Source organism: Acinonyx jubatus, chromosome B4, assembly GCF_027475565.1.
Source record: "Acinonyx jubatus isolate Ajub_Pintada_27869175 chromosome B4, VMU_Ajub_asm_v1.0, whole genome shotgun sequence".
In the NCBI taxonomy this organism is placed as follows: domain Eukaryota; kingdom Metazoa; phylum Chordata; class Mammalia; order Carnivora; family Felidae; genus Acinonyx; species Acinonyx jubatus.
The window spans coordinates 33,822,289-33,841,316 of record NC_069387.1 but is presented as its reverse complement, the minus strand read 5'-3'; the positions used below and the strand labels follow the sequence as shown (position 1 = coordinate 33,841,316).

General features: G+C 38.6%; 1 protein-coding gene across 13 annotated transcripts in view; it reads left to right on the top strand.

Annotated features, from left to right (window-relative positions):
• BCL2L13 (BCL2 like 13) overlaps nt 1-17,476 on the top strand; it is a 90,552-nt gene extending 73,076 nt beyond the window's left edge. For all 13 annotated transcript variants that reach the window (XM_053225558.1, XM_027073873.2, XM_053225560.1 and 10 more), the window contains one exon: nt 11,261-17,476. In XM_053225558.1, the coding sequence (XP_053081533.1) occupies nt 11,261-12,079 (819 nt within the window). In that variant the 3' untranslated portion in view covers nt 12,080-17,476. The remainder of the gene's footprint in view (nt 1-11,260) is intronic.
• The last annotated feature ends 1,552 nt before the right edge of the window (nt 17,477-19,028 follow it).

Here is a 19,028-nt window from a genome sequence, read left to right as displayed (position 1 = left end):
AAGCCACAAAAAGGTTTTTGTTTTTAATCAGGGATATTTGAAGACTGTCTTTTGGGAACTTTTAGGTAAGAATTTGTTAGAACAGAGTTTTTATACTGTGGGAGGTGACACAGTTTGTGATCTAAAATCAATAAGTGGATTTTGCAACTGAAATGATTTTAGTGTAATGAGGATAAGTACTGTTTCATGAAATCTGTATGTTTTATATGTGAGTGTGAGCATTTACTGCATTGTGCTCCAAAATATATTTTTTGTGGGTCTTGGTCATCATATTACGTGGAAAATTACTTCTCTGGAATTTCTTTCACATTTTCCATTTTCTTATTTTCTTATTTTAGATTTGTAGTGATCTAAGAGGCTTTTAATATCCTGTTTGAATGTTAGAAGAGCAATTATCTGTTTTTATTTTTTAAGGGGAGTACTTGAGAAATAGATATTACATGATGACTGAGAAGTAATGATGAAGGTTTGTTGGTATTTCTTAGGGGAGGTGAGTCCCTAGATGAGTTTATGAGGGAATGGAGTTCTGCCAAAGCATCTTCAGATGGGAAAGTTAAGTCTGTAAGGAGCTCAGTTTATCAGCAGCTATGACTCTCAGGGTAAAATACTGCTTGAAGTGACAAAATAATTTGTAACTGATGTGAACCAAAGGTGGGGGCTGCGGGGGGAAGGAAGCAAAATGTAGTCAATACAGGTAGAATAAAGTAGCTGCCGCACATTTTAAAAATGGTTCTTTGAATGATCTGCAAGCTGTTTTTACTTTGTTCCTATCACCAAAACCAAAGTTACATTTATATTTCATTTTATATTTATTTAAAAATATTCCCCCTTGTCTCCATATTTCGGGTTCTTCTCTCTTTCCCTTTTTATTTGAACGGTTTATTTGCTTGGGTTTTATTTGAAGGGTTTTGTGTACTGCTTGAAGAAAATTCCAAGAATAGCCTTTTCTATTTGCTTCTTGCTGTAAACTTGCTGTATGGTAACCAGGGGAGTTCAGCCTAAGAGTTGGGGTGATAAAAGCATGGTCCCTAGAGGTAAACTGCCTGAGCTTAAATTTAGTTCCATGACTGAATGGATTACTTATCCTCCTCAGTTGATTCAGTTTTCTCATCTGTAAAATGGAAATAATAATAAGGCTTACCTCACAGAGTTGTGAGGTTTAAATAGATTAATATAAGTAAAATCTTCAGAAGGGCAGATGATAAGAGTCACATAAGGGCTACCTATTGTTATTGACATCCAGTTCTCTTTGCAGGCTAAGAGGCCTTGGGGCAAGTTAATTAATCTTTCTGGGCTTTATCTATTTTTTTTTTTAAAGATACAATTCTCTGATTCTTTGTGCATATTTAAACTCTGATAGTTGATCGAAATTAGTTTTATGTTTTTGAGCACTTGAAGTTACTCCTTTTTGTTTTTTTAATCAATGGAACTAAAAAATATTTCCAACAATATAAATATTTTGTGCTAAAAATGATTTTAGATTGTTGGAATGGCTCTAATATTACCTGTAGATGTTAGTCTCTCCAATGCAGTAAATTTTATGTAAAGTATTATCCAGAGAAGTCTTTTATCTTTCAGTGAAAGCCTACTCTTCACTAATAACAGGAATTGTTAAGAGAGAGGCCTCTATTTTTATATTTTTGCTTTATATGAATTGGCCCCAGGAGTAAAAGTGTCAGTGTCAGTCTTTCATTAATGCTTCTCACATAAGAGCACAAAATTTTTGGTGAATCTTCATTAAAATGTCATGTTCCAAGTACAGAAATAAGTTATAAGATAGCGAAGGCCATAACAGCAAGGAACAAAACAATTAAGTCTGAATTGACTTCTGAGCAATATATTATTCCAAAGTTGTAATTTGACAGAGTTATTGATCAAGGGAACAAAGAGTGTTCTTAACTCTTTTGTTAGCTTTAAGCTGTTAAAAATAAAGCAAAATGTTTACAGTAAATTCTATTTCAGTTTGTTAACTTTTCCCTTATTTCTTCATGATGGAAGTTTTGAAATTTCCATTTCATTTGTTTTGGCTTACAGCCCTAAAGAAAAAGTAGCAAAGGATTTTCTGAGGATTAAAATTTTTACCTTCTGTATTATGGTTCTTTTGTTTTTGCTTTTTTAATCAGTTCTTGCTATGAGAGTTTCTGTTTTTAGAAGTACAGATAAGTTAACTTGTTGAGAATTCTTATCAATGAGCACTTAAGACCGCTCTGACCCTTGAATAACCCTTCTGTTTGAAGAGCTCTGTAATTGTAGGCTGCTCTGTGAATCCAGCTGTACTGTACGTCTTTTGAAGCGGCACAAAAACAGATTACAAAATTTGTAGAGTGTGAACAGAATGAGAGCAGATGTGATTCTAAGACTAAGAATAAACAACGTAAGAAATTACATTCCTTATCTTCTAAATAATTCAGTTGGGAGGTAGGGGTGGTTAGAAGCAATTTTTTTTGAGGTTTTTAGATGAAAATGTGAAAATGTCCTTGGAAAGTGAACAAGAATATATTGTTTTTTGTTTTTTTAACGTTTACTTATTTTTGAGATAGGGAGAGACAGAGCATGAACGGCGAGGGTCAGAGAGAAAGGGAGACACAGAATCCGAAACAGGCTCCAGGCTCTGAGCTGTCAGCACAGAGCCAGACGCGGGGCTTGAACTCACGGACCGCAAGATCATGACCTGAGCCAAAGTCGGATGCTTAACCGACTGAGCCACCCAGGCGCCCCAAGAATATATTGTTTTAGGTTGCTTGTAGTGGAGTAACTGATGTTCTTTGACTATTTTCTGTAACTTTGAAATGCAATTTCTTTGAGAAAACGGTAGTTTTACTTGCTTCTTGGGGTGGCACACTGTGATTGGTTCATTTAGTGGCATAATTCTGTTAACTTTCTTTTCCAGTTTTTTCCTCTTCACTTAACAAAAAGAGCCCAGTTTAGTGTTTGTTTGTTTTTTTTTTAAGTTTTATTTATTTACTTTGAGAGAGAGAACGAGTGCAAGCCAGGAGGGCAGAGAGAGAGAGAATCCCAAGAAGCTGGCTCCTTGCTGTCAGCTCAGAGCCTGATGTGGGGCTCAAACTCAACAAACCGTGAGATCGTGACCTGAGCTGAAATCAAGAGTTGGATGCTTCACTGACTGAGCCACCCAGGCGTTCCAAGTACCCAGTTTTTAAATGTTGAGTTTCAGTAGTGAAGAAAAAAAGATTTAATCTTAAGCAATGCCTCATTACCCTTCTTTTTAGCTACTTTGCAAGGCTTTGAAGGTTGAGGATTATAAAGCTGCTGAACCATACTTAGTTTCTCATTTGGAGATTTTGAGAAAGCAAATAAATAAACAAGTGTACTAAAGTCAATAGGGATAATTATGAACTTTGTGTTACTTTATACTATTACTACTCTTCTTTACTACCTTTTTCCCCTCCTTATAAACTTATTCTTTATATGAGCCTTTATTTCTGGTTTTCATAAATGGAACTCCTTGAAGAGATGATTTAATAAACAGATAAACTTTTGAGTATATAAATTTTGTGGTAGGGCACCTGGGTGGCTCATTCGGTTAAGTGTCTAATTTTTGGTTTCAGCTCAGGTCATGATCTCATGGTTCGTGGGATCAAGCCCTGTGTTGGGCTCTCTACCCTGACAGCTCAAGCCTGCTTGGGATTCTATCTCTCCCTCTCTCTGCTCCTCCTCCCACTTGCTCACACACTCTCTCTCAAATAAACATTTAAAAAATATATATATTTAATAAAGAAAATTATATGGCAAAGAGAAATCCCTTTGTAATAAGTGTTAGAGGATTTGCATGACTAATTAGAATTGTGTTCTGGCAAAGAGATAGGTAAATACAGCTTTATTTTATTTTATTTTATTTTATTTCATTTTATTTTATTTTTTTCTAGTAATCTCTACACCCAACGTAGGGCTCGAATCCAGCTCTGTTGTTCTCTCTTCTCTCTTTTTTTTTAAGATTTTATTTTTAAGGGTCACTTGGGTGGCTCATTTAAGCATCTGACTTTGGCTCAGGTCATAATCTCACAGTTCTTGAGTTCCAGCCCTGCCTTGGACTCTCTGTTGTCAGCGCAGAGCCTGCTTCAGATCCTCTGTCCCTGTCTCTCTGCCCCTCCCTGCTCCTGCTTGCTCTCTCCCTCTCAAAAATAAATAAACATTAAAAAAAATTGGGGGACTCCTGGGGGGCTCAATCGATTAAGTGTCTGACTCTTGATTTTGGCTCAGGTTATGATCTCACAGTTTGTGAGTTCAAGCCCTGCTTCAGGCTCTGTGCTGATAGTACAGAGCCTGCTTGGGATTCTCTCTCTCCCCCTCACTCTCTGCCCCTCCCCCACCTCTCTTTCTGTCTCTCTCTCAAATAAATAAAACTTAAAAAAAAAAAAAAAGATTTTATTTTTAAGTAATCTCTACACCCAATGTGGGTCTCAAATTTACAACCTTGGCATTAAGAGTTGCATGCTCCACCAACTGAACCAGCCAGATACCCCTGTTATTCTCTGTCTTCTAAGAAGCTTTCCATGAATCCCCAAATAAGTTTCTCTTCTTCTGTGTTTGTCTCCTTCACTAGGTTTTAAACTCTTTGGGGACAGAGATTATAGTGTTTTGTCACTACCATTTATATAGCACAATTCCAACAATGAGAAGCAAACTACTTTCAAGAATAGGAGAAATCCAGTATGACTCCCAGGTTTTTGGTTTAGCTGACTGGTGAAATGTTTTTTTATTTTTCATCTCTAAATTGGATTGCAGCATCAAAGAGACAGGAGGCTTTGGTGAAAAATAATGATTGCTTATATTAGAGTGATAGCAGAAAATGTTGAGAGGAAGGGAAAAATATATCTTGATATGTTAGGCTACATTAAGAATAAATGTTTTGAGATATAGTTAGCACTTTATGATTAAATAGAGGGAGAGGAAGATGATGAGGTAGATGGTAGCCAAAATAAAGTTACTAACAATGGGATAAGATAGAGAAACGGTATAGAAGTGTTATTTGTAGTTTGTATTCTTCAGTAGAACAAGTAGTATCTCCTGGCAATCAGTAATTAATGACTTCTGCTGTTGGTGGGTATACAGTCTTTATGTGATGCATTTGGTTGCAAAGGGACTCTGTTATCATTCATTATTGATAAAGTCCCAGAACTGTTGAGTGGTTTTATATTACCATTGTACTGATGAAAATCTGAGAATTCAAAAGAGGTGAAATCCCATAAGATTATAGTTATGAAGGTCTCGTTTAGATGCAGTTTAAGCCTGGGAAAGGAATCCATATGAAGAACAGTACTAATGGCAGATCTTATTAAAAATAAAAAATAAGATTATTAACTAGCATAGACTACTGGTTACTTTAGTACTTTACCTCCTCTGTTTTCTTTAGTCTCAACCTTTTTTACAAGCATCCTTGCCCCCAATTAGTTATATTATTTTATTATTTTTTAAAAGTTTATTTATCTATTTTGAGAGAGAGAGAGAGAGCAGGAAAGGGGCAGAGAGAAACAGAATCCCAAGCAGGCTCTGCACAGTCAGCTTGGAGTCCAGCGCAGGGCTCAAACTCAGACTGTGAGATCATAACCTGAGCCAAAACCAAGAGTCTGATGCTTAACCCACTGAACGACCTAGGCACCCTTGTTTTTTGTTTTGTTGAAGAGTAAAAGATAAAAGTCCTAACAGTTCAATAATAAAAAGACAATAGAATTTTAAAGTGGGAAAAAGATTTAAATAGACATTGTTCCAGAGAAGATAAACAAATGGACAATAAGCAAATGAAAAGATGTTTAGTATCATTGGTCATTAGTGAAATGCAAATAAAGACCCAAATGAGATACCACCTCACATTCCTTAGGATGGCACTGTTAAAAAAAATGAAACGGTCAATAACAAGTGTTAGGATGTGGAGAAATTAGAACCCTTCTACATTGCTGGGGGGAATATAAAATGGTACAGTTGCTTTGAGAAATAGTTTGGCAGTTCCTCAGTAAATTAAACAGAATTACATGACCCAGCAGTTTCACTTGTAGCTATGTACTGAAAAGAATTGAAAATAGGTGGTCAAACAAAAACTTATATGTGGATATTCACAATCACCAAAGGGTGGAAATGTCAACCAACTGATGAATGTCAACCAACAACTGATGTCAACCAATTGATAAAACCCAAATGTCAACCAACTGATGAATTAATAAACAAAATGTGGTATATCCATTTAGTGAACTACTGCAAAGCCACAGAAAGAAAGTGCTGATATACACTACAACATGGACGAACCTTGAAAACATGTGAAGTGACAGAACCTAAACATGAAAGGTCACGTATTGTATGATTCCATTTATATGAACTTCCCAGAATAGGCATATCTAGAGGCAGAGAATGATTAGTGGTTGCCAGGGGAAGGAGGAGGGGAGAATTGGGAGTGATTGTCAAAAGCTTTCTCTTTGAGATGGTGGAAATGTTCAGGAATTAAATAAAGTGGGGTGATGTTTGCACACATTGTGAATATACTAAGCACCACTGAATTGCACACCTAAAAATGGTGAATGTTAGGTTACGTAATTTTATGAATGTGTTTATCATGTATTAATACTAAAAAAAGAATAAAAGATTTTAAAAAAACCCACCAATTTCTAATGGTGTTCTAATATGCCCTGCCCTTTGTTTTAGGGACATGTACAAAAGATATTCAGGAGATCCTCTTCATCTGACTCAAATTATTTCACAGCTCATGTTGAGATTGTTGAATGTCCACTAATCTCAAGTTTCTAGGAGGCAGCAGACCACAATTTATATGTAACAGTCTTTTAAAAAAATGGAGATAGATTTATTTATTATTTTCAAATAGATTAAAAAATTTTTTTATACAAAGTCATGATCATTATAAAAAATTTATAGAATACACACTTTTCTTATAGTTCTGTCCCATAGAAATAAGCTGTATATTGGTTTGATGTATACTATTGTAATTAAAAAAATGATTTTTTTTAATGTTTATTTATTTTTGAGAGAGCGCAAGCAGGAAAAGGGCAGAGAGAGAGAACAGATCCGAAGCAGGCTCCATGTTCTGGGCTGTCAGCACTAAGTCTGACGCAGAGTTCAAACTCATGAACTGCAAGATCATGACCTGAGCCAAATGAGCCACCCAGGCACCCTTATACTATTGTAATTTTCTAAAGAGAGATTTTTACTTTCCAGTTTTGTGATACCTCTATTTAGGAGAGATGAGGATGTTAATTACCTTTTTGTACCCAAGGAAGGGTATTGTTTCAAACTGCTTTTAGTTTTAAAATTTTTTCAGTCTACGTGACTCTTTCTCCCACCACCACACCAAAAACAGTAGCAAAAAAACAATGACAACAAAAACAATAATAATGAAAAAACAGCATAATTTATTGATTGCTTACTATGTACAAGGTTCTGTGCTAAGCATGATAAATACTATATCTAAGTTTTGTTATAAAACTTACCAAGGCATTCATATTCCATTTATGAATAAATTGAAGTTTAAATGGTTAAGCAAAGGGGCGCCTGGGTGGCTTAGTTAAGCGTCCAACTTTGGCTCAGGTCCTGATCTCCCGGTTCATGGATTTGAGCCCTGCATGGGCCTCTGTGCTGACAGCTCCAAGCCTGGAATCTGCTTCAGATTCTGTGTCTTCCTTGCTCTCTGCCCCTACCGCCCCCCCACCCCCGCCCGCCGCCAAAATAAATAAACATTAAAAATTTTTTTTAATGGTTAAGCAAGCAAGGCCTTCAGATATACACATCTGGTATGTGTGGAGCTGGGGTTCAAACCAGTTCTTTTTTCCTACAAATACTGTATTTTTAATTACTCCACTGTTGTATCTTTCTGCGTATGTTCATTCACAGACTATCCCTGATGACCTCTAGGGCTTCCTAAGGAGATTGAAACAAGGGTTGAGGTGGAATGTGGGGCAGTTAGAATCTTGATATTATGATCATGTTATTTGTTTAGTTGCTTTTCTGGTTTCTTTTTATGTAGGGCTAATAGAGGGACTACTGGTTTATATTAGAGCCTTAATGTATGCAGAAAGCTTTCAGTTTTTTAAAAAAAATTTTTTTAATGTTTTTTAATTTATTTTTGAGACAGAGACAGAGCATGAGCAGGGGAGGGGCAGAGAGAGGAGGAGACACAGAATCTGAAGTGGCTCCAGGCTCTGAGCTGTCAGCACAGAGCCCGACGTGGGGCTTAAACTCACAGAGTGTGAGATCATGACCAGAGCTGAAGTTGGACGCTCAACCCACTGAGCCACCCAGGTGCCCCCCGAGAGCTTTCAGTTTTGATTGAAGAATAAAATTATTCTACTTCCTATGAATAGCAGCTATAATCACAAAATAAAATAGGAATTAATTTGCTTTACATACTCTATTCAAACTCTCTGCAGCATTTATGAGTGTTACCCAGACTTTTTGTGAAGCTTTCTTTAGGTCTTTATGAACATTACCCTCCATTCGTTCTCTCTTCCTCTAGGTTCCGCTATCATCCTGTGCGTATACCTGTCTTAAAGCTTTCTGTATCATACTGAAATTATTCATATGTCAGTCTTCACATCTAGATGGTGAATTTTTTTTTAATTTTTTATTTTAAGTAGGCTCCATGCTCTGTTGAACTCAACGACCCTGAGATCAAGAGACGGGTGCTCTAGCAACTGAGCCAGCCAGGCGCCCCTGACATTATTTATTTTTATTGCTTTTGTGTCAAGACTCTTGCTAAAGAGAGAAGCAAGAGTCTTACATTTCTGGTGTTCCTCTGACCACTGCTCTCAAGTCATTTTAAAGTGGAGCTGTGATTGTCCTTGTGTAGCTAAAACACTTCATTGACCATTTCCTGTTGAATGATGTCCATATTTCTTAGTTCTCTGTCAGGTTTTCCAGGGTCCCTTTCCTAATGGAAATTTGTATTCTTCATGTACATTGTACACTACTCAGACTGGGTTACATACTGTTACCCTTTTTTATTATTTATTTATTTATTTATTTTTATTTTTAAAAATTTATTTATTTTTGGGGCGCCTGGGTGGCTCAGTCGCTTGAGCGTCTGACTTCGGCTCAGGTCATGATCTCGCGGTTTGTGAGTTCGGGCCCCACGTCGGGCTCTGTGCTGACAGCTTGGAGCCTGCAGCCTGCTTCGAATTCTGTATCTTCCTCTCTCTCTGCCCCTCCCCTGCTCATGCTCTGTCTCTCTCTCTCAAAAATAAATAAATGTTAAAAAAAATTTTTTTTAATTATTTTTTAATTTCTATCCAAGTTAGTTAGCAAATAGTGCAACAATGATTTCAGGAGTAGATTCCTTAATGCCCCTTACCCATTTAGCCCATCCCCACCTCCCACAACCCCTCCAGCAACTCTGTTTGTTCTCCATATTTAAGAGTCTCTTATGTTTTGTCCCCCTCCCTGTTTTTGTATTATTTTTGCTTCCTTTCCCTTATATTCATCTGTTTTGTATCTTAAAGTCCTTATATGAGTGAAGTCATATGATACTTGTCTTTCTCTGACTAATTTCGCTTAGCATAATACCCTCTAGTTCCATCCATGTAGTTACAAATGGCAAGATTTCATTCCTTTTGATTGCCGAGTAATACTCCATTGTATATATACACATCTTCTTTATCCATTCATCCATCGATGGACATTTGGGCTCTTTCCATACTTTGGCTATTGTTGAAGTGCTGCAATAAACATGGGGGTACATGTGCCCTTTCAAAACAGCATACCTGTATCCCTTAGATAAATACCTAGTAGTGCAATTGCTGGGTTTTAGGGTAGTTCTATTTTTAATATTTTGAGGAACCTCCATACAGTTTTTCAGAGTGACTGCACCAGTTTGCATTCCCACCAGCAGGGCAAAAGAGATCCTCTTTCTCTACATCCTCACCAACATCTGTTGTTGCCTGAATTGTTAATGTTAGTCATTCTGACAGGTGTGAAGTGGTATCTCACTCTGGTTTTGATTTGTATTTCCCTGATGATGAGTGATGTTGAGCATCTTTTCATGTGTCAGTTGGCCTTCTGGATGTCTTTTTTGGAGAAGTGTCTATTCAAGTCTTTTGCCATTTCTTCACTGGATTATTTGTGTTTTGGGTGTTGAGTTTGATAAGGTCTTTATAGATTTTGGATACTAACCCTTTATCTGATATGTCATTTGCAAATATCTTCTCCCATTCCATTGATTGCCTTTTAGTTTTGCTGATTGTTTCCTTTGCTGTGCAGACTAGAAGTTTTTATTTTGATGAGGTCCCGATAGTTCATTTTTGATTGGGTTTCCCTTGCCTCTGGAGACGTGTTGAGTAAGAAATTGCTGCAGCCAAGGTCAAAGAGGTTTTTGCCTGCTTTCTCCTCAAGGATTTTGATGGCTTCCTGTCTTATTACATTTAGGTCTTTCATCCATTTTGAGTTTATTTTTGTGTATGGTGTAAGAAAGTGGTCCAGGTTCATTTTTCTGCATGTTGCTGTCCAGTTTTCCCAGCACTTGCTGAAGAAACTGTTTTTATTCCATTGGATATTCTTTCCTACTGTCAGAAATTAGTTGGCCATACGTTTGTGGGTTAATTTCTGGGTTCTGTATTCTATTCCATTGATCTGAGTGTCTGTTTTTGTGACATCCTCTTTTTTATATTTATACACTTTTGCGGGTATTGTGTCTTGTCCATGGTTTTCACCATACACTCTGACCCATTCTCCTGATAGCCACTGTAAATGCTGGTTTCTCCACAAAGCTCTCAGGCATCTCCCTGACTGCTGCAGCCTCCACCAGAAGAAGTTGCCATCTCTCCAGCTGAACTCTTACTAGCACTTGGACTGTCGGATAGCATTGCCTTACTAAGTGATAAATTCCTTGAGAGCAAGTTTCTTGCCTTTGTTTTCTCTGCTATTTTGCATTAATTATTGCATTGTATATATATACACATCGAATTGAATATAAAAATCACATTTTGGTTTTTTAGTTTCAAGGAAATTGGTCAGAGGACTATCTTGTTAAAAATTCTTCCTCTGAGGACACTTGTTGGGATGAGCATTGGGTGTTGTATGTAAGCCAGTTTAACAATATATTATATTCATAAAAAAATGAATAAAAGAAAAAAATTCTTCCTCTTCATTGGTCTACAGGTAAATGCATTCAATCCAGAAATTACATAGCTGTAAACAATGTATTTATTCCTAGAACTTCAGTTTGGGAAAGAATTTTTATCCAGATTTATATTTATTTTAAATATATTTACCATTCTTTGTGTTGACTCTCTTCCTTCTCTTCTAGGGCACTGTCTTTAACCTTGAATCAGAGGAGGAGGAATACCCTGGAATCGTTGCAGAAGATAGCAATGACATTTATATCCTGCCCAGTGACAACTCTGGACAAGTCAGTCCTCCAGAGTCTCCTACTGTGACCACTTCTTGGCAGTCAGAGAGCTTACCTGTTTCACTCTCAGCCAGTCAGAGTTGGCACACAGAAAGCCTACCAGTGTCCCTAGGTCCTGAGTCCTGGCAACAGATTGCAATGGATCCTGAAGAAGTCAAAAGCTTAGATAGCAATGGGGCTGGAGAGAAGAGTGAGAACAATTCTTCTAATTCTGACATTGTGCATGTGGAAAAAGAAGAAATACCTGAAGGTGTGGAAGAGGCTGCTGTGGTGTCTGTAGTCTTGCCAACCAAGGAGCTGCAGGAGGCATTCCCTGAAGCACCTGCTCCCTTGCTTCCGCATATCACTGCTACTTCCGTGCTGGAGGTGAGGGAACCTGACACAGAAGCGATTGCAGTTGAGAAAGTCAGCCCTGCTACATCGTTGTTTGTGGAACTTGATGAAGAAGAGAACTTGATGAAGACAAAAGCAGCAGCAGTTGAATCTGTTGAACTAGAAGAGGAAGTGATCCCTGCACTGGAACCCACAGAAACACTGCTGAGTGAAAAGGAGATGCATGTAAAGAGAGAGAGTCTTCAAGAAGGGCCCTCCCCTGCTGCAGAAGAGAAGGCTTTCCCCCTGTCTGAGGGCAAGTCTATACTGCTGTTTGGAGGGGCCGCCGCTGTTGCCATCCTGGCAGTGGCAGTTGGGGTAGCACTGGCTCTGAGAAAGAAATAGCAGATCTTTCAGAAGAGAAAGAAGACAAAAAATATGTAAAGTCTTAGCTGTACTGACTGAATTGGATCCACCAACAACTGATTGGACATTTGTGGAACACTCTGGGATAATGGGGGACTTCTGCTCAACAAGGCATAAATTGATCCACATAGTAGGGCTTGAGGTAGAGGGCATTCACGTTTGTCTGTTAAGTTCCAAGGACCGTGGCTCATGCTCAATTCAGAATCTCTTGAGTAAAGTACTCCCTCCCTCTAGAACAGGGTTTCTCAACCTTGCCATCAATGACATCATGATTAATCCTATGTTGTAGGGGGCTGTCCTGTGCACTGTAGTATGTTTAGCAACATCTGTGGCCTCTACCCACTAAATACCAGTAGCACCGTTCCCCGAGTTGTGACAACCAAAAATGTCTCCCAACATTGCCAAATGTCCCCTGAGGGGAAAATTGTTCCCGTTGAGAGCCACAGCTTTAGAGGGAGAGGGTTAATTTAAGAGAATCTGCGATAGAAATTCCTAGGCCAACAGGGCTTAGCTGTGGGCTCCTCAGCTACTGATTTGTTCCTGCCCTTAGAAATTCATCTTTCCTGACCAACCTGCTGTGTTTTGCAGCCATTCCTTTGTGGATCTTCTTTTTTCCCCCACCTTCTTAGTCCTGTAGCGTGAGGGTGCTCTCCCTTTATGTCTCTGCTGCCTCTCAGGTACTGCACCGTTCCTCTTCACCCCCACGTTCTTTGTTAAGATCCCACAGGAGAGCACTTGCTCTGTGCCCACTAAGTCCCTGATGCTTCCTACGGCTCCACCTTGTAAAGATGTTAACTTTAGTAATCTTAAAAAAAAATAAATATAACAGAGACCTAGGGCTCCCTGCTTGTGAATGCAAAGGCAAGTAACTGGCTAAAGAGGGATATTTGTCTCGTTTAGAAGCAGAAGAATGACTTAGATGGCCTGTCAAAGTCTCTTCTGGCCCTTTTGTGTATGGCCACCCTATGGAGCTTATGGTTACTCGCTAGCAGCATCTCTGTTGCTGGATGGTCACTGTCTAGAACCTGCATTAGTGTGTTTTCCCTTTATCTGGCCTAGTCTTCTTACTGGTCAGCCAGCTTCTCTGTGGTCTTTTGCCATGTGATAAGGATGTTAATACTTGGGCTTACAGACCAACTGAATCATAACTCTTATTAAATACAGAAGGTCTCCTAAATACCATTGAAATAAAAAGTAGTAAAAGAGAAGCTTGACTTTCTTGAGGCTACCCTCGAGATTTTAGTTTGGCTTTCAGAGTTCAAGAATTAGACTTCTTCCCTGAACTCTTTACAGTCCAAATGCCAGAGTGATAAACAAAATGATTCTAATCAGTATGTGCTAGTTGAGAATCAGTGTAATTTTCTTTCATCTGGCTGATCCCATCCCTAAAGCAGGGGGGGTGGAACCATGTCTTTTCATGCCTGAGGATCACAGTGTCACTATGCAGGACACACATGCTTGATACAGGTCATCTCAGATTTATCTTAGTAAATGTAACAAATTACTTTTTAGATCCTGAAATTTGTAATAAAATTACTTTACTATCCTGATCACCAAAACTTGACGTTTTAAATGTGCTTTCTTTTTTAAATTTATTTTTTAAAATTAAATCTTCTCCCTAAAGCAATACTATTTAAAAGCTGGTCAAGGAAAGGTCTGAAGTGCGTTTGTCTATTCAGCTTTATCATGCACTGTATCTGTATGTTCTGAGTTGTAGCGTCTTAGGGAGTGATATTTTTAAGGGTTTTGGTGCACCTTGATTAGTGTAGCTAGAGAAGAGGTGGGAGGATGGGAATTAATGTAGTAAAGATGGTTTTCACTCCTTGGACTCTGACAGTTGGCTCCGACATTGGGGTTTCTCTGTATTCTAGTTCCTCCTTTTGTGCTTGCATAGGATAAGAGCACACTGGTGAGTTATCTTGATTTTTTTTTTTCTCTTTTATAATAAAATATTTTCCTTCCAGTGTTGACACTTTTAAACTCCGGAGCCCAAACCCATTAGCTGAACACATTTAAGCACTAATAGAAACCTGGTTTACTTCTGAGCTACTACAAGGAGATCTGTGGCTTAGGATATTTGGGTCTGTGTTCTCCACTAAAGGAAAGACTGAGACATGTGATAGGATGCTGCCACGTGCTGGTTTATTTTCCTATCTGTTGAACATTAACCCAAAGTGATTCGGCCAATTGCCTCTTGCTGGGTAATGGTTAATACTCTTTTCCATTGGCTTTCTCTAGGTTGAATCATTGATAGTTCTGAATAATAGTGTGTCAGGGTGCCTGATGCTTCTTCACTTCCTTACCCTCTGCCTCTGGCACTGGAGGGGAAATACCCTAATGAGGACCGCTGCTTACAGGAGTTCCTATTTTTTGCTTATTAAAAAAATTATTTCTCAGCCTCCCACCTCCCTCGTTTTTGGTGGGGCTGGTAGTCAGAGGCCATTTCTTCTCCCCCACGCCTCCCCAACTTAACATTACATCTAAATCTAAGGTAAAAAGGCAGATTAGGGATAAATCTCACTTGCTTATGGAACTCAAATGTGGAATTGAGTATCACCATTTATCATTCCTCATTCTTTAAACTATTGAGCAAAAGTTTGTATTAGTAAGTTTTCTAGATTTCTTCTTAATTGCTTTATTGACTGTAATGATTTCTGAAAACTTGGTAAAAAACCAATGAAGGTTTCTTGAGAAAAATACCAGAATTAAAGAATGCCACTTTATCGTCTTTGTATTAAAATAATAATTCTGAGCCAATAGAAATCAGTGTCTACAGTGTGCCTTACAGGGACTCTTGTATCATCATTGCCCTCTAGAAAGCTTTCTAGAAAATGAAAAGCGACTGTTGACCATCTGGTTCACACGTTCACCACACAAAGGCATCCTTGATACCTCCTCTCGCCTGTGTTTCTGTACCATCTCATATCAAAATGCAGCTACTTGACTGGGTCTGTCCTGGGAGAATAAACAATGAACCCAGGAATGTGGTTTTTTGGAAGTACAGCTACCATTAATTCCTTGTGGAAATCAATTTCCCCAGCCTTCATGCTAATTCCCTCTCATAATACAAAAGTAATGCCTGCTCTTTGCCTTTTTCTCTAAAAGGCATGATGTGGACAAATGTCATACCCACAGAATTTTAAAATTATTTTGAGATGTCTTATAGAAATAAAAGGTACTACAGGTAAAATTTGAGTTGGTGATCATATTTCAGAGGGCCTGTAGACTATTTGATTACCTTTACAGAAACAGATTCTGGCCTCTGAACTGATTTCCTCACAAATCCCCTTGTCTGCAGTTTCATTTTCTGCGGTTCAGTTACCAGCAGTCAGCCGTGGCCCAGAAGTAGATGATACTCCCATATCCTGAGGTCAGTAGCAGCCTAATGGTTCATCACAGTGCCTGCATCGCTCACCTCACTCATCTCATCGAGTAGGCATTTTGTCATCTCATGTCCTCATGAGGGTATTAGTATAATAAGATAGTTTGAGAGGAAGACCACATTCACAGAACTCATCACAGTATATTATCTTAATTCTATTTTCTTGTTAATGTCTACTATGCCTAATTTATAAACTAACTTTACCATAGATATGTATGGGGAAAAAAACATACATAGGGCTCAGTATTCTCCGTGGTTTCAGGCATCCACTGGGGAGGATGAGGGGGCGCTACTGTATCTCATTTAAAGCCTCAGCAACACCATACCAGAAAAATGTAGCTTCTCTGGAGGAACGAGATCTGCCATTAGTGACAACTTCCCATTACAGCATTCGTCACTGAGGAGGTTCAACTGTGAGATGGGTTTCAGTTTAGGGTGCATATTTTTCTGTATTAGAGTATCCTTTTCCTTAAAAAGTGTGCATTATAATTTTAACAATAGTTGAACATTTACAATTTGCCAGAGATTGTTCTTGTGCACCATCATGTACCTTATTCCACCTTCACGTTGCAATGGATATTCATAGTCCTCATCCCCAGCTTACGCTGTGAAGAGACCTAATTGGAGTTTAATGACTTTTCAAAAGCCTAGCATGGGAGAGGAAAAGGTGACTGGATTTTTCTGACTCCAAGTCTAGTGCTTTTTTCGGTTTTTACCATGTTTGTGACACTGTCAAGCAGGATTGGTAGGCTCTCTACAAATGGTTGTGCCAATCATGGACTGCACAAGGGCAGCCAGGCGCACCAGACTGTGCCCTGGAAGAAAGGGAGTTTTTTTCTTGATTTGTACAACGGTTCCATCTGGCCTAATCTAAAATTTGAGCATGTTCTACAGAAATAGGAGTGAAGGTTATGTCCAGAGTTATTCCGAACTTGTATGATTTTCTCTTAGTGAATGTGATGCCTTGTGGCTAAAGAATGTGCAGTTATTGTTGGTATGGATCTTTATCTTTTTTAGTGTGTCACATAAGTACTTCTGCTTATAAACAAGAGTAAGGCAGTCTGACACAGGAATCATCACCAAATGACTTGAAGACCGCGCCTTGATGCTTTCTCTTCCCTTTTCTCTATTTACCTTTCCCCCTGCCTATGCCATGGGTTGTGAAGTGGGATGAGATGAAGTGGGGGATACCGCCAGTCATTGGCCTCTCAACATTCGAGAGGTGACTGACTTGAGAGCTGGCAAGGTACAGCCACAGACACATCTTGCTCAGAAGCTGACACTAGATAACTTTCCAGTGAAACATCTCAGTTCCACAGTACACTGGGGCCTTGGCTGTAGGATACCCGTTTCTTAAAATTTAGTCACTGTTTCTTAGTTACCTCATACATAGAACTCCATAGAGAGTAGAAACGGTCATGAAACTAAAATATTAAGACATCCTGGTCTTCCCTTTATTTACATAAGACTAGCCTCTGGCTGGCCATGTTCCTGTGAATTTAAACCATCAGGGCCCTCCCGATGTTTATGTTTACTAAAACTGCAGCTCTAGCCAGGCAGCTGCTTCATAGTAAGCTCAGGTAGGAGATGTTCTCAGGGATATTTGCAAGGCCTTGTAATAAGTTAAAAAGTAGCAGCTGGTTTAAGGTGATCTTTGCCCCCTTCTCAAACTTCTAAGGGGAAATTTTATAGTGATCTTGCTCAGTGAGTGTTTTTTTGCACCACCAGAAGAAATTGGTTAATCAGTGTATTGTTATGAACAAAAGTTCTGACATTTTACTACTGTTTCAGGAATAAAAGGAAGTTGAAATACAATCTTCCCTGTTAACGGAGTCTGGAATAACTTGGGTCCTGATTTTTAGCAAGACAATTGTATTACATAGGTTGGTCCTTGGCCAGCACCAAAGGAAAAGATAGAATTTGTGTATTTTTCCAGCTATCTTAGGCTTTCATTTCTCTTTTCCTTTACATTAAAAGTGCCTCTCTCTACCTCATTCCTTGACTGAGTTCAATTTATTATTGGTTCTAATGCTCTCATCTCCTCAAAATTACTGGAATTAAATGGTAGTTTTGGTAACACAAGCATTTTACTTAAGTGCATGTATTTACTTTCTCTGAATTTCCATTAGCTCTCCTAACAACTCTGATTTGCTCACCTTATTTGTGGTTTATTCTGGCTCCTCCTTTTCCCTCCTGTTATCTGCCTTTTGGCCAATCTACTCTTCATCAGGGGAAAAGAACAAAATTCAAATCTATGAATTGTGCTGTTAGAAGCAGTGTGTTGGGGAGAATACATTGGAGGTTGAAATAAAGTGAGATCTGAAGATAATTGATGGACTCTTTGTATTCACATGGTAATCTTAGGCCTTGGACTTCAAAGGGATTTCAGATAATCTTGGGGTCTTGATAGGTACACACTTATTTGCTTTGCCTTCAGGTTCTGAAAACATGATCTTAGCATTCAAAGGACACTCCATATTCAGGTTCCCAGTCAGCAGTGAAATTGTTGGAAAATAAAAAGCTCTAGTGCTATGACCCTTTAAGGTAGCCCTGAGCATCTCAGCAGTTAGTGCTGGATCCTAAGTGGTGAGATCAGGAATGATTTGACCTTCTGACTATACCAGATAATCCACCTGACTTTCAGATATGCCAAGAAGCTTCTGGAGAAGAAAGCTTTTTACTTTTTATTTATTCATTTAAGAATCCAGCCTTGTTAAGCTGCTAGAGGTGAGGCAAGAATTTTTTTTTAATATATTTACTTATTTTGAGAGAGTCAGAGTGTGAGTGGGGGGAGAGGGGGAAGACCACAGAGAGGGGGAGAATCCCAAGCAGGCTCCAGTTAGCACAGAGCCCAATGCGGGGCTCGAACTCACAAAACTGTGAGTTCGATCATGACCTGAGCTGAGATCAAGAGTTGGACATTTAAGTGACTGAGCCACCCAGGTGCCCCAGAAAACTTTTTATCTTTAACCAAGGAATTTCCATTGCTTAATTCAAATATTTAAAAAAACAGGATGAAACACATTCTCTAAATTAAAAAAACTTTGTTATATCCATGACGAGTAAAATCCACCAACTTCCAGGATAGGTCTCAGTCATTCTGGCTGGGATGTGCTCAAGACTGGGAACATTCGTTTTTGATACAGTGGACTCTTTTCATAATGCTGGTTTGGGGACAAGAAGGTGATAATTTTGCCTCATGGCTGAGAAAGTCTAACTTGGTCTGAAGAAATTTACACCAACACGTATGTATAAGCTGTATGAAAATGGTGGCCTACTGTATCAATTTAAGCAAAACTGGCAGATAAAGATGTGAAAAGTTGTATTATAAGAGATAGTCTGGAATTATCTGTCGTTTTTAGAGCTCTTTTTTTCTTTGATTAGAGTTGACTTCGTATTTAAATTGTTCCTTTCAGAAGAAAGTGTCCCCCCACCCCTAGTGAGAATCTGATTGAACTGATACACGTATGGATGAGTGGGTATGTATGTGTATGTGTGATTCAACCTGTTTCCACTGTGATATGAATCCTTCAAAAAAAAAAAAAA